At 35.5% G+C, this 14007-nt stretch overlaps 3 protein-coding genes across 8 annotated transcripts; all 3 read left to right on the forward strand.

Annotated features, from left to right (window-relative positions):
* Positions 1-1836: 1836 nt before the first annotated feature.
* LOC108817288 (proline--tRNA ligase, cytoplasmic) lies at positions 1837-4895 on the forward strand. Of its 3 annotated transcripts, none has more exons than XM_018589939.2 (12): positions 1837-1987; positions 2182-2343; positions 2448-2537; positions 2650-2766; positions 2848-3035; positions 3159-3225; positions 3307-3429; positions 3525-3677; positions 3771-4055; positions 4204-4422; positions 4513-4606; positions 4721-4895. In XM_018589939.2, the coding sequence occupies exons 2-12, from the start codon at positions 2194-2196 to the stop codon at positions 4783-4785; spliced, it is 1551 nt and encodes a 516-aa protein (XP_018445441.1). In that variant the 5' UTR covers positions 1837-1987; positions 2182-2193; the 3' UTR covers positions 4786-4895. The 3 variants fall into 3 exon arrangements, with proteins under 3 accessions (XP_018445441.1, XP_018445442.1, XP_056847237.1); XM_018589940.2 differs by having other exon boundaries at positions 1877-1987; positions 2186-2343; XM_056991257.1 differs by lacking the exon at positions 1837-1987 and adding an exon at positions 2037-2051.
* Positions 4896-5455: 560 nt separating this feature from the next.
* LOC108816631 (proline--tRNA ligase, cytoplasmic-like) lies at positions 5456-8321 on the forward strand. The gene is made up of 10 exons (XM_018589194.2): positions 5456-6041; positions 6129-6221; positions 6295-6411; positions 6497-6684; positions 6776-6842; positions 6921-7043; positions 7132-7284; positions 7384-7887; positions 7955-8048; positions 8128-8321. The coding sequence occupies exons 1-10, from the start codon at positions 5571-5573 to the stop codon at positions 8190-8192; spliced, it is 1875 nt and encodes a 624-aa protein (XP_018444696.1). The 5' UTR covers positions 5456-5570; the 3' UTR covers positions 8193-8321.
* Positions 8322-10890: 2569 nt separating this feature from the next.
* Positions 10891-13790, forward strand: LOC108818479 (probable polygalacturonase). 4 transcript variants are annotated; one of them, XM_018591463.2, is made up of 8 exons: positions 10896-11012; positions 11111-11214; positions 11358-11462; positions 11744-12061; positions 12142-12262; positions 12357-12531; positions 12621-12691; positions 12801-13790. In XM_018591463.2, exons 3-8 carry the CDS (start codon positions 11445-11447, stop codon positions 13511-13513), a joined length of 1416 nt encoding a protein of 471 aa, XP_018446965.1. In that variant the 5' UTR covers positions 10896-11012; positions 11111-11214; positions 11358-11444; the 3' UTR covers positions 13514-13790. The 4 variants fall into 4 exon arrangements, with proteins under 4 accessions (XP_018446966.1, XP_018446965.1, XP_056847109.1 ...); XM_018591464.2 differs by lacking the exon at positions 11111-11214 and having other exon boundaries at positions 10891-11012; XM_018591462.2 differs by lacking the exon at positions 10896-11012 and having other exon boundaries at positions 11027-11214.
* Positions 13791-14007: the final 217 nt, after the last annotated feature.

A 14007-nucleotide genomic window follows, 5' to 3' on the forward strand; every position in this document is an offset into this window, starting at 1 on the left:
ATGGAGGCACGACCATTTCATGGAGATCAGTCAAGCGACTATATTAGCCACATCATCCAATCACTCGGAGATATTGGCGATCCATGAAGCAAGCAGAGAGTGTGTCTGGTTGAGACTCATGACACACCATATTCGGACAGCATGTGGGATCACGGATGGTAAAGACGAGCCGACCGTTCTTTACGAAGACAATGCGGCCTGCATAGCTCAGCTCAAAGATGGTTACATCAAGGGTGACAAGACTAAAGCATGTTCTCCCAAGTTCTTCTTCACCCACGATCTTCAGAAAGAAGGAGAGATCAAGGTACTCCAAGTCAGATCCAGCGAGAACTCAGCCGACCTCTTCACTAAGGTATTACCAACATGCACGCTCAGGAAGCTTATGCAGCAGATTGGTATGCGATCACTGAGAGACCTTCAGTGATGTTCACTTCAGGGAAAGTAAAGCGGCTGTACTCTTTTTCATATCCATGGCTTCCCGTTTTTACCACATTGGGTTTTTGGGTTTACCATGGAAAGGTTTTAACGAGGCAGTATTCCAAACGCATTACAAACTCTAGACGGTTATGGCATTACAATCTCGATTTTTAAACGAGATAGCATCTTACACGCATAATGGACATCAAGGGGAAGTGTTATGAATATTGTGTGATGTCTATTATGGAATGTTCTAGATTTACTTGTTCTCTACTCCAAGTTACTTGTTCCATATTCCAAGTTATTAGACTTTGTCTCCAAGCTATGTAATCCTATATAAGGAACTCATTACTCATGGAATAATAACAATTCATTCATCTTTAAGCCATACGGCTCTCTCTCTCTCTCTTTAGTTCGATCTATTCTAAGACAAGAATACTAGGATTAGAACACATTTCCAATTTTCCATGAACTAACCATTATTCAAGTTGCCAATGTGGAATGTGATTTAGATTTATTTTTTTGAAACACAGGATGTGTTTAGAATATTATCCATTTCTTCTCCATTAGCGTATAGTTTAATGTAGGCCTGGGCGTTTGGGTACCCGTTGGCGTTCGGATTGGTGTTCGGGTACCCGTTGGCGTTCGGATCGAATTTTTCGGATTTTCGGGTTTTCGGGTTTACGCTCATAGGTCCCATAGTAAAATTTCATTAGTACGGGTCGGATTCGGATAATAACACTTTGGATTCGGTTAAAAATTATATTGCGTCCTAAAACCCATAAAGTAACCATATATCATTCGGGTTCGGGTTATATCGGTTCGGTTCGGATATAACCAAAGTAAAAAAACAAAAACTTAAAGAAAAACAACTAAATTAATAAAAAATAATCTATCACACATAAAATTGCTAAAATAACAATAAATGTTAAATCAAATATGAAAACAAACATTATTTGTAAACAATATACATTATATTATAGAATATAGACTTGTTATTCCAATGAACAAATTATAAATTATTTATTTATAACTAATTGTGTACTTAAAACATTTTTAATATTGTTAATATTTATTATTATATATTATATTACCACAAATATTAAATTTAATAACTAAAATACTTATATATATATTTCAAAATATTTATATTAACTATTAGTTTCGGGTTTTTCGGGTTACCTGTTCGGGTTCGGTTAATAACATTTCGGATTCGGATATTTTTTGTACCACCCTACAAGATCCGTTCGGGTACTTTTACATTTCAGGTCGGATAACGGGTCGGGTTTTTCGGTTCGAGCTCGGTTCGGATTTCGGGTTCCGGATTTTATGCCCAGACCTAGTTTAATGCATCGAACGTTGATTTTATTAACTACTATTTGGGCCTGGCCCATTTAAACTGAGAATAAGCGAAGTGATAGATGAGCCCTGACACGCGGCGAGATATAATTGGACATCGGTTAGTGAGAAAGCTTGCTAAGGTGAGTCAAAGGGTTTACAAGTTGTAACGTTTTCCCTCAACTCGCTCCTTGTTGCTTGTCCTCGCCGTCTTCAGCTCACCGGAGATTTGGTTAGCCTCTTCTCCTCCTACTCTCGAATGTTCTCTGTTTGCATTGTGAATCGATTGAGATTTGGTTCGTTTCTCTCGAAATCTGTAGTCTGAATCGATTCAGAGATCTCTCGATTAGTGCTTAGGTTATACTGATCCTTTAACTGGCTGGTGTTGCTTTGATGATAAACGTATCTCTTTTGAAATGCATTTAGAAAGAAGTTGAAATGGCTGGTGCAAGTGGAAAGAAAGAGAAGGTTAAGGTTGACAAGGCTGGTCCCAGTGGGGGAGGCAATAAGAAGAAGGACGTCAAGAAGGAAACAGGTCTTGGACTCAGCGTTAAGAAAGATGAGAACTTTGGGGAATGGTACTCTGAGGTTTGTTTGTTTTTTTATACTCAGTACCAGCATTTTCTGATTTCATCATTTGTTTTGGTTCCAAGCAGGTTTATGACATCTGTTTTTTTTTTATGTCTGTCTAGGTTTGTAAACACGAGATGATTGAGTACTACGATATCTCTGGGTGTTATATCCTTAGGCCATGGTCGATGGCCATTTGGGAGATTATGCAAGTGAGTACCATCGTTTTTTTTTTTTGTTTTCAATCAGAATGATAGGAAGAACTGGAATCAAGAATGTGGGAAATGTTTGATCATTTTTGTTTCATTGACTTCCCATTTGTAGACTTTCTTTGATGCGGAAATCAAGAAAATGAAGGTCAAGAACTGCTATTTCCCTCTCTTTGTATCTCCTGGCGTCCTGGAGAAGGAGAAGGACCACATCGAGGGTTTCGCCCCTGAGGTATGTGTGTATTTTAAATCTTGAAAAGGTTTTGTTTGTCAAAAAGAGGCATTCCATTAACAGATTTGAGTGTTTGTTTAGGTTGCTTGGGTTACAAAATCGGGCAAATCTGACTTAGAAGTTCCAATTGCTATTCGTCCTACCAGTGAGACTGTGATGTACCCTTACTACAGCAAGTGGATAAGGGGCCACCGTGACTTGCCATTGAAGCTTAACCAGTGGTGCAATGTTGTAAGATGGGAGTTCAGCAACCCTACCCCTTTTATCCGGTACTTAAACCATCTTTAACTCCTTTGTAGTTTCTTTCTTGCTTATGCTTTTTGTATGGGTTTAAACCGTCAAACACACAAGTTTCTTTGTCATAGCCCATTGTGTCATTTTTTAAATTGCAGGAGCCGTGAATTTCTGTGGCAGGAAGGGCACACTGCTTTCGCCACGAAAGAAGAAGCAGATGAAGAGGTAACTGAACTTATTTGCTGTTAACAAGGGATATTATTAGCCGCTTAGTACCATTTATCGTAATGCTTCAACTGTTCTCAGGTCCTTCAAATTTTGGAGCTTTACCGTCAGATATACGAAGAGTATCTCGCAGTCCCAGTTGTGAAAGGTATGAAGAGTGAAAATGAGAAGTTTGCTGGAGGACTTTACACTACAAGTGTAGAGGTATGTAATATTCCTATTCTCGTGTCAGAGACACAGTCTTCTTCTTTTCTTCTAGTGGATGTATTCGTTATGGATTTAAAACTTTGATCTTGTAGGCTTTCATTCCAAACACTGGTCGTGGTGTACAAGGTGCAACCTCTCATTGTTTGGGACAAAACTTTTCAAACATGTTTGAGATCACGTATGAGAATGAGGAAGGAAAGAGAGAAAAAGTGTGGCAGAATTCTTGGGCCTACAGTACCAGAACGGTAAATCTTGAGTTATTTTTTATTCACCTAGGTTACTCTTCCTCATGAGTTCTCTATCGCTATTAACTTTTCAACTTCTTACCTTGTGCATAGATTGGAGTAATGATTATGACTCATGGAGATGACAAAGGCCTGATACTTCCTCCTAAAGTCGCATCTGTGCAAGTCGTTGTGATCCCTGTGCCCTACAAAGATGCGAATACCCAAGGAATCTTTGATGCTTGTACTGCTACTGTATCTGCCTTGAGTGAAGCAGGTATCCGTGCTGAAGAAGATTTAAGGGACAACTACTCTCCTGGATGGAAGTACTCAAACTGGGAAATGAAGGGTGTCCCATTGAGAATTGAGATTGGACCCCGAGATCTTGAAAATGATCAGGTCAGTGTGGTTTAGCCTGTTGAACATCTCTCCTTTATTTCTTCTGACATAGGTTTTCTACTGTGAAAACATTGATTTTAATTTGGATTTGTATACTTGTATATGTGGCCAAACTGATTTCACTCATCTGTATTTGGAATGGCTATAGGTCAGAACTGTGAGACGGGACAACGGAGTTAAGGAAGATATCCCAAGAGGTAGCTTAGTCGAGCATGTTAAGGAACTGCTTGAGAAGATCCAGCAGAACATGTATGAAGTGGCGAGGCAAAAGAGGGAAGCATGTGTGCAAGAAATTAGGACTTGGGATGAGTTTATTAGTGCTCTCAACCAAAAGAAACTTATCTTAGCTCCCTGGTGCGATGAAGAGGTGGGGTACAACTTAAACTCTTGTTCCTTCCGGCTTTTTGTGGAAAATCAACTGTGAGAGAGAATGCGATTTTAATATCATTATTTGCAGGAAGTGGAGAGAGATGTCAAGGCACGTACTAAAGGTGAAACTGGAGCAGCTAAAACTCTCTGTTCTCCATTTGAACAGCCAGAACTCCCTGAAGGTCATAGACAGAGAACCTTTTAAGCTTTAAAATCTCTCGAGAAAGTTTGCTCATAAATTTCATTGACCCGTCATCCTTGTCATTAGTTAAAGTTTTATTTTTGTGTTCGTACAGGCACTCTCTGCTTTGCATCTGGAAAGCCTGCAAAGAAGTGGACCTATTGGGGCAGGAGTTACTAAGTGTTCATCATGTTTTGGTTCAATTTGTCTTGTAAAAACTCTCAAGTTCACTATGCTGCTTTCACTTGATGATATTTTTTTGCTCAAAAGTTATTTCAGTTTTCTCTTAACTGTTTGATTGAACTATGAACTATAGAGTGATGCTTTGTTTCAAGAGAACTGTTGTTACAAAAAGGACAAAGAAAATGATATGACTAGTTGAGATTGAGAAACCAGAAATAGATTTGAAATCTATTGCTGGGGTCTTTTGTGGTTACTATGGTTCTAAGGTTATAGTGATGAAGTCATTAGACCCCTGAATCTAGTCTTCTTGAGTCGTTTTCATTGCCTGTTGGTTTATTAGATAAGCTCATAAGCCTTTGCTTGCCTTAAACCCGAAATTGTTTATTTTCATCATAGTAGTTTTTTATCGTGTAAAAAGTTAAGATATTAAAAAATATATTCTTACCAAAAAAGCATGTTATATTGGAAAATTCTAATTTTTGGAAACTTTTAGAAAAACATAAACCATATACAGTATTTTCTTTACAAAAAGGAATGATAGAAAATAATTAATACTAATCCATTAAAATCTGCATTAATTTATTTAAATTATGATAAAAATCCAAAAAAAATCATAGTATATTTGCAGAATCCTCGCAATTACTAGAATAGATCAGCTTTAGTAAACCCTGAAACTTGAGTCCCAAGTCTCTAACAAACTTGAGACCCTCAAATCTCTGTTATAAAACCATTGCTTCGCAAGCTTCCTGCTTATTATTTCAACTAGCAGGAAAGAAAAAAAAATGAAGAAGAACAGTGCTCGAGTTCATGAACTCAAGGACGACTTAAGATCATGCAGGCAGAGGAAAGGCATGACTGTTTGCGATTACTACAACAAACTCAAAACTATTTGGGAAGATCTCGAGACTCACCAACACAAACCTAAGTCGTGTCGTTGCGGTGGATGCAACTGCGAAGATGTGGAGACATCTAGAGACGAAGAGAAATTACATCAGTTCCTCTTGGGATTAGATGCTTCAATATATACCAATGTTAAAGATGAGATCCTTGACACGGATCCATTACCAAGCCTGGAACAAGCTTATTCGATGGTTTCTCAAGAAGAAAAGAATAGGGTTTCGAGTTATCAAAAAGTAAGTGGAGAAACTGTCGTTGATGTAATAAGTTCTGGTAACGCAGAGGAAGACTCTATTGACACCAGTCTTGGCGTTACGGTCAAGAAATATGAAGATTTCGGACAATGGTATTCTCAGGTAATGTACTACTTTAACTGTGTCTTGTTTCACGTTCTTTTGTCCTATTAAAACCAATTCTGAAAATTCTGTTTTTTTTTTTGAAAGGTTTGCAGGTGTGGTGAGATGATGGCATACTATGACATAAGTGGATGTTACATTCTAAGGCCAAATGCTATGAAGATTTGGAATATTATGCGAGTGAGTTCACCTAAAAACAAAATCATCTTTCTTTTGTTTTTCAAGCTCAGTGATTAATTACCTTTTTTTGTAGACCTACTTTGATGCTGTATTGGAGAAGGCAAAAGTGGGTGAGAGTTATTTCCCTTTGTTTGTATCAACTAGTGTTCTTGAGAAGGAGAAGGATCACGTAGAAGGGTTTGCTCCAGAGGTTTGTGTTTATACATATACGTTAGAACTATCAACTTTTGTGTGTGTTTAAACCAATCTGGATGCTATGTTAATCTGTTTTAAAGGTTGCATGGGTTACAAAGGCTGGTAAATCTGATTTAAATGTTCCAATTGCAATTCGTCCAACGAGTGAGACTGTGATATATCCTTACTTCAGTAAGTGGATAAAGAGTCACCGTGACTTGCCTTTGAAGCTAAACCAGTGGAACAATGTAGTTAGATGGGAGTTTAGCAAACCTACTCCATTCATCAGGTACTCTCTTAGATTCATAAGTTCTAGAGTTAAAACACTTAATAGTTTTATGTGGTTTGAATCTTGAATTCTAAATTTCTAATCATCGCAGGAGCCGAGAGTTCCTTTGGCAAGAAGGACACACTGCTCACGCCACAAAAGAAGAGGCAGATAAAGAGGTAATACTAGTTTGTCCTTTGTGATCTGGACTTCTATACCTGAAAAAACATGTTAATTTCTTTGCTTAATTTTTGTAGGTTCTTGAGGTTTTGGACCATTACTGTCACCTTTATGAAGAATATCTCGCGGTCCCAGTTGTAAAAGGTATGAAGAGTGAGAATGAAAAGTTTGCAGGTGCACTTTACACCACAAGCGTAGAGGTAAAGATTACATTTAAAACTTGGACTTATTAGGAAGTTGTCTAATATTCTCTTTATTTACAAACCAATAAATGTGATTATGTTTTAGGCTTTCATACCAGAAACTGGTCGTGGTATACAAGGTGCAACATCACATTGCTTAGGGAAAAAGTTTGCAAAGATGTTTGACATCACATTCACGAATAAAGAAGGTAAAAATAGAAGGGTGTGGCAGAATTCTTGGGCTTATAGTACCAGAACGGTAAGAAAATCTTGAAAATCTTTTTTTAGTTTTGTATAATAGATTTTTTTCTTGTTCATATGGAACTTGCTATCTAAGTTTCTAACTTATCTTTTGAAGATTGGAGTGATGATAATGACTCATGGAGATGACAAAGGATTGGTGAATCCTCCTAAAGTTGCACCAATTCAAGTCATTGTGGTCCCAGTGCCATTCAAAGATGCAGATACTAAGGAGATATCTAAAGCTTGTACTGATGTGAAAGATGCATTGCGCAAAGATGGTATACGTGCTGAAGAAGATTTATCTGATAACTATTCTCCTAAATGCAAGTATACACAGTGGGAAATGAGAGGTGTTCCGCTTAGAATTGAAATAGGACCTAGAGATTTAGCCAAAGATCAGGTCAGAACTGTGAGAAGAGATACTGGAGTTAAGGCTGATGTTCCAAGAGTAGGTTTGGTTGAACATGTTAAGGAGTTGCTTGAAAAGATTCAGCACAACATGTTTGATGTAGCTAAGCAGAAGCGAGATGCTGCCTGTGTAATTGTAAAGACTTGGGATGAGTTTGTTGAAGCACTTGGTCAAAAGAAACTCATTTTAGCTCCTTGGTGCGACGAGAAGGTAATGTCACAAAGACCCTTACATATGTCTGTAGAAGCGTCTTTTAATGTCTTGTTTCTTATTGTAGGAGGTTGAAATGGACGTTAAGAGAAGGACCAAAGATGAAATTGGAGCAGCTAAGACTCTTTGTTCTCCCTTTGATCAGCCTGAAATTCCAGAAGGTAGGTCACATGTCTTCATGTCTCTCTTGAAGCTAAACGGTTGTCGAGACTAGTTAAGCAAATTATGTTTTTATTGCAGGGACACTATGTTTTGCTTCAGGAAAGCCTGCAAAGAAGTGGACTTATTGGGGCAAGAGTTACTAAGTCCATTACATGTTTGCTTTTTTCTTCTTACTTCGGTTTAAACTCGGTTTGATTTTTGATTAATGTTTGGTTTGATGCGTAACCATAACATCCCAAGTGCAATTCCATCATTGACTCTTGATAATTGTTATAGCCAAAAACTAATTTTAATACAAATTTTAAGCATATCTAAACTAAACTAAATCAGAAACGAAAGAAAGATGCATATATAAGCTGGTTAGTTAAATCTGATAATCAGGTCTATCCATGATGGTATGTTTGCTGATCTCTTTAAAAGGATAATTAAGTATATCTATCCTATTAAAAGTGAAGTACAAATGGGAAATAACCCTTATTTCTTCTCATTATTTACCACTGAATGCCACTGGTCTTAATTAAAGAAAGTATCCTAAATTAATCGACTCATTTCACCGTCAAAGCCTTATTATCATATAGCCCATTCGTTTTTTACAGCTATTAATGGGTCTTTGTTTTGTTTTTTATATTGACAAAATATGTACAGGATCTTTGTTTTGTTTATATTATTAACCTACAACCCTAACTGCTTTTATTCTAACTATATATCTAACCATTATTTTATGCTCATACTCATAATTCACATAACCACAAATTTATTAGACACATGAAAGAGTTTAATATTTGAACTGTTCTGTTTAATAGATTGAAGTTTCGTTTTGTAATATTGAGTTACACACAATATATGAATTGTTCTCTTTAATATTTTCAAGTTTATTATATGTCATTAATTTAGTAACTTTTATAAATCTTTCTTAAACTGGACATCTATATTATTAAAATTGAAGTACTCAACATGGATAACAATTTTAAAAATATGTTTGTTTGGAAAAATAGCAGTTTAAAAAATAGGTTTGTTTGGAAACATGAATACCAGTTAAAAAGATTTTTTGAAAATATGAATAGCAATATAAAAAGATATAATGTTGTTCGGAAACCATATAACAGTATATTAAGAAAAGAATGAATTTATCTTATTAAGAAAAATTGAAAATCTATTATATTATGAAAAACTATCTATTTGGGTCAACTTTAAAATATACAAAAATTAGTTAATCTAATTATCTAAAAATATCATTGGTCTAGAACAATCATAAAACAAAATTAAAATATATATATATATATATATATTTCAAATCAAAATAATGATTTAAAGTTGATTTATATCAAAAATTGATTCAACATATACATATATTCAAAAATTTATTTTTACTAAAATATTTTCCAATAACCATTATTGAAAACAATTTCAATATATATAAGAAAAATACAATAAAAAGTCACATTTCATATACCAACTTAAATTATGATTTTTTTATTTCACATTTAATTTTAAAAATATGATATAAGTGATTATATATATGATAGTACATATAAAATACTATTGATTATATGTTTACTATGTTTTTAAAAGAAAAAAATAGATCGTGAATTAGTGTGGGCGTTCGGGTACCCATTCGGGTTCGGTTCAGGTCAAAGATTTCAGTCTCATTCGGATATTTCTAAATTTTGGTTTGGATTCAATTTATATCTTTGCGGGTTTGTTCGGGTTCGGATAACCCATTTAAACTATTTTTAAAATTCATTATATACTTTAAATTTCTCAAAGTATATAAACAAAATAATATATTCTATATAAATTTGAATAATATATGTCAGAATATCTAAACTTAACATATAAATTGGTTTTATTTAAATATTTTGATAGAGAATCAATAATTATTTTCAATATTTTTGGTGTTTTGATTGTATTTTAATGATTTTAGATATTTACATATGACTATTTATATATATATTATCATTTATTTAAACCAACTTAAAAGTATCATATATATTCTCGATGTTTTTAAATACATTAAATCTAAAATATATATATAAGTATATAAATCTATTTCGAATACATTCGGTTATCCGAAATACTTTGATTCGAATCGGATTTGGTTTCAGTTCTCTAAATACCAAAATTTTAAATAATTTGGATATTTAATAAATTTTTGTTCAGGTTTGGTACTTCTTTTTAGATCGGGATCGGTTCGATTTTTTGGATTCAGATTTTTATCCAACTCTAATATTGATATGGAAAATAAATAGCAATATATTTTATAGAAAATACACCCGCACGGGCGTGCGGGTCAAAATCTAGTAGTAATTATGGGTGTTGCATTGCTCTATTAGACTCCAACAACACGTCTCATTACTCTGTCTGTCTTATTAATTCTCTCTTATTTATTGCCTCCTTTCGGGATATAATTTTGTAATTCAAATAATATTCATTCCAGCTTTACAATATAAAAAAACGTTCCGAGTTAATTCATTTATTTAAGTATAGTTGAAGGTTTGCTCTGCAAATCGAAAAATATTTGTGATTTTCTTGGAACTTGAGAATGCAATACTTAATTTTTTTTTTTGTTATGATTGTTTAATTGCTTCTCTAGCACATGTGTCGAAAAGCACGTCTGATTTTTACTAAACTGTAAATTTTTAATTCATTTGTAATTAATTACACTAGCAGATAGTCAATGCTAACTTATGTGAAGAGATCCGTGCCACGTGTCACGTGATCCATCATCTTCTTCTTCTCGTGATAACTGATGAGCCCCCATAGTGTGAGAAAAAAAAAGTTTTTTTTTCTTCTTCTAATACGTATTTGAGTTCGGATCACATGGAATATGCTAATTCAAAAGAAAGTAAATAAATTAAAAAAAAATGATTCCTTAATGTTCATTTTACAGACTGGTCTTTTCTGGCTTTAGGCTATCTGTGACCCTCTTTGTCTCTTTCTAACAGAACAGAACATCGAACAAGGTATCTCCAGACATCATAGATTTCATCGAATGTTCTTCTTCTTTAAATTGTGATTGTGTTAAAAAGTCATTAAACTGGGGGAAAATGGTACGGAGAAGGTAGAAGAAGAAGAAGGAGATGGACCTACTACACCTACAGGCTACTACTACTAGTACTGCTTGAATCTTTGGATGGTCACTTTCAATGATTCTTGCTGTCCAGTGTGGGTTCCCCTGTTTCCTCTCACCCCTGACCCCATCTACTAATCACTCTTTCCAACTTGCCTTCTCACTCTTCTCTTATGAGAGAGAGAGAGAGAGAGAGAAACCTCATCTTTCAAATTTTTGATTATTTTCACTTTTACAGTCTATGAGAGAGAGAAGAAGCTCAGATTGTTTGTCAAGAAGATTTAGATTTGTGGAGCTTAAGTAGATCACAAGATCTTCTGTTCATATGAAGAGATCTTTCCTTGTAAGTTCTTTCAATCTCCTCTTGCTTTGACATGATGAACATACTCAAATCCCCAATCCCCTGTCTTCTCAAATCTGCTTATTCTATGTCTTGTCTGCTGAGATCTGTAATCTGATTAAAAAGATTGATAACTTTAGACTAGAAATCAATGTTTTACTGTTCTAAAATTCCTCTTTCTTCCTGATTTGATGTCTGCTTGCTTATAGAGGTGAAATGTAGCTCTTATTACCTACCTGTGTCTTTATTGTTCATGTAATTATCTGGTTTTGCTTTTTTTGCAGCTCTGGTATGTGCTCCTGGTACAAGCATACTATGGTGCTTGGTACAGTGTTGGAGGAAGCCTGCATTGTGAATATTCAAATTCAGTTATTCTTCACCGGCCTCACAGCGTATCCATCACAGAGTTTGGAGCGGTTGGAGATGGTGTCACTCTAAACACTAAAGCCTTTCAGAATGCTTTGTTCTACCTCAACTCTTTCTCTGACAAAGGCGGTGCCAAGCTCTTTGTTCCCGCCGGTCAGTGGCTTACCGGTAGTTTCGACCTTATCAGCCACCTAACGTTATGGCTAGACAAGGGTGCAACGATTCTCGGGTCAACGGCAAGTCTCTTAAAAGCATACATTTTTTTTGTTATTTACACAAAATGTGATCACTTATACAACTTTACATTTTTTCTCAGATCTCCGAGAATTGGCCTGTGGTTGATCCATTACCATCATATGGAAGAGGAAGAGAGTTGCCTGGTAGAAGACACAGGAGTCTTATATATGGTCAGAACCTCACTGATGTTGTCATAACAGGTACTTCTAGTCTTAAACAATGTAAATGGATGATTCATTTTTGAACCGTTGATAATTAGTCTGATGATGATGATGATACTGTCATTCATTATAGGTGAGAACGGGACAATTGATGGTCAAGGAAGTGTATGGTGGGATTGGTTTAGAAATGGAGAGCTAAACTATACAAGACCTCATCTTGTTGAGCTCATAAACACTACTGGTCTTATCATCTCCAACCTCACCTTCTTGAATTCACCTTTTTGGAACATTCATCCTGTTTATTGCAGGTCCCCTCGTCTAACCTATATCCAATGCTATTAACTTTCCAGCTAATCTTGTGTTCTGATATCGATTTGTTTTTTGGTTGTCTAAACAGAGATGTTGTTGTAAAGAATCTCACAATCTTGGCTCCTCTTGACTCTCCAAATACAGATGGAGTTGATCCAGGTGAGGAGTTTATTAAGTTAGATGAGCTTCCAACCGAAAACTAATTCGTGATAAGTGGATTGACTTATAACGGTTTATAGACTAGTTAATATCATTTTTCTTAATGCAGATTCATCAACTGATGTTTGCATAGAGGATTGTTACATAGTTACTGGAGATGATTTAGTATCTATTAAAAGTGGATGGGATGAGTATGGAATATCCTACGCCAGACCGAGCTCCAAGATCAAGATCAACCGGTTAACGGGTCAAACCACTTCAAGCTCAGGAATAGCCATAGGAAGTGAAATGTCAGGGGGTGTATCTGACATCTATATCAAAGACTTGAATCTATTGAACTCCAATACCGGAATCAGAATCAAGACTTCTCCTGGACGAGGCGGGTACGTTAGAAACGTTCATGTGTCTAACCTGAAGTTCCATAACGTGCAGAAAGCTATTAGGTTCACGGGTAAGTACGGTGAGCATCCTGATGAAAACTTTGATCCCAAGGCACTTCCGGCTATAGAGAAGATCACGTTTGAGAATGTTAGCGGTGAAGAAATCGGTGTTGCGGGTCTTCTTGAAGGTATTGAAGGAGACGAGTTTAAGAACATATGTTTCCTTAATGTTACTCTTACGGTGAAGAAGAACTCGAAGAAGTCTCCATGGAAATGCTCACATGTTAGAGGCTATTCACAGTGGGTTTCGCCGGAGATTACTTGTGATTCTTTTGAAGAGAGTATCTTCCCGGAGCATAGCTCTGATTGTTTTGGGTTGTCAGAGAATAATCTGGAGAAATCAAGTGGTTTAAGTAGATCACCATGGTTGCTTTCTTGGTAAGTTACTGATGTTTGACCTAAGGGGAACACACAGTTTGCTTGAGTGTGAAGAAACCTCTTCAAATTTTCCTTCCAATTTTTTTTCTCTGAGGTTTTTGTTTTTCAAAAGTGATGTTTTCTTCTTTCTTCCTTTTTGTTGTAAATTTGTGTGCAGTGAGGAGAATAATCAGAGTGACTTGAGAGCTTTTTTGTTGTTGTTTTTTTTTGTATGGATTTTTAATGCTTTGGTGAGCAGAACAAGTGTAATATCTTCACAAAGAGACTTGAGATTTTTTTTTGTTTTTGTTATCAATTATTTGTGCAATCACAAATTCCATAATAAGAACAAAACTTAATCAGTGTTTGAACCAAAAAATAAGATTACAACTCAAATCTGAAGGAAAATAGCTTAGTGATAAGGATTGGTTTTGGACAAAATGTAAACCTGTGAATTCCCAATTTAAGTTTTGTTGGGAACAAAATATTGTTGTCCGTGAGAAGAAAGTGTACTTAGTT

The sequence above is a fragment of the Raphanus sativus genome, chromosome 7, assembly GCF_000801105.2.
Source record: "Raphanus sativus cultivar WK10039 chromosome 7, ASM80110v3, whole genome shotgun sequence".
NCBI lineage: Eukaryota > Viridiplantae > Streptophyta > Magnoliopsida > Brassicales > Brassicaceae > Raphanus > Raphanus sativus.

Coding starts and splice junctions, on each gene's coding strand:
- LOC108817288 (XM_018589939.2), top strand. CDS start 2,194: ATGGCTGGTGCAAGTGGAAAGAAAGAGAAGGTTAAGGTTGACAAGGCT. Junction 2,344..2,447: donor TTGGGGAATGGTACTCTGAG/GTTTGTTTGTTT, acceptor ATGTCTGTCTAG/GTTTGTAAACACGAGATGAT. Junction 4,056..4,203: donor GAGATCTTGAAAATGATCAG/GTCAGTGTGGTT, acceptor GAATGGCTATAG/GTCAGAACTGTGAGACGGGA.
- LOC108816631 (XM_018589194.2), top strand. CDS start 5,571: ATGAAGAAGAACAGTGCTCGAGTTCATGAACTCAAGGACGACTTAAGA. Junction 6,685..6,775: donor AAACCTACTCCATTCATCAG/GTACTCTCTTAG, acceptor TAATCATCGCAG/GAGCCGAGAGTTCCTTTGGC. Junction 6,843..6,920: donor AAGAAGAGGCAGATAAAGAG/GTAATACTAGTT, acceptor TAATTTTTGTAG/GTTCTTGAGGTTTTGGACCA.
- LOC108818479 (XM_018591464.2), top strand. Junction 12,532..12,620: donor ATTCATCCTGTTTATTGCAG/GTCCCCTCGTCT, acceptor TTGTCTAAACAG/AGATGTTGTTGTAAAGAATC. Junction 12,692..12,800: donor TACAGATGGAGTTGATCCAG/GTGAGGAGTTTA, acceptor TTCTTAATGCAG/ATTCATCAACTGATGTTTGC.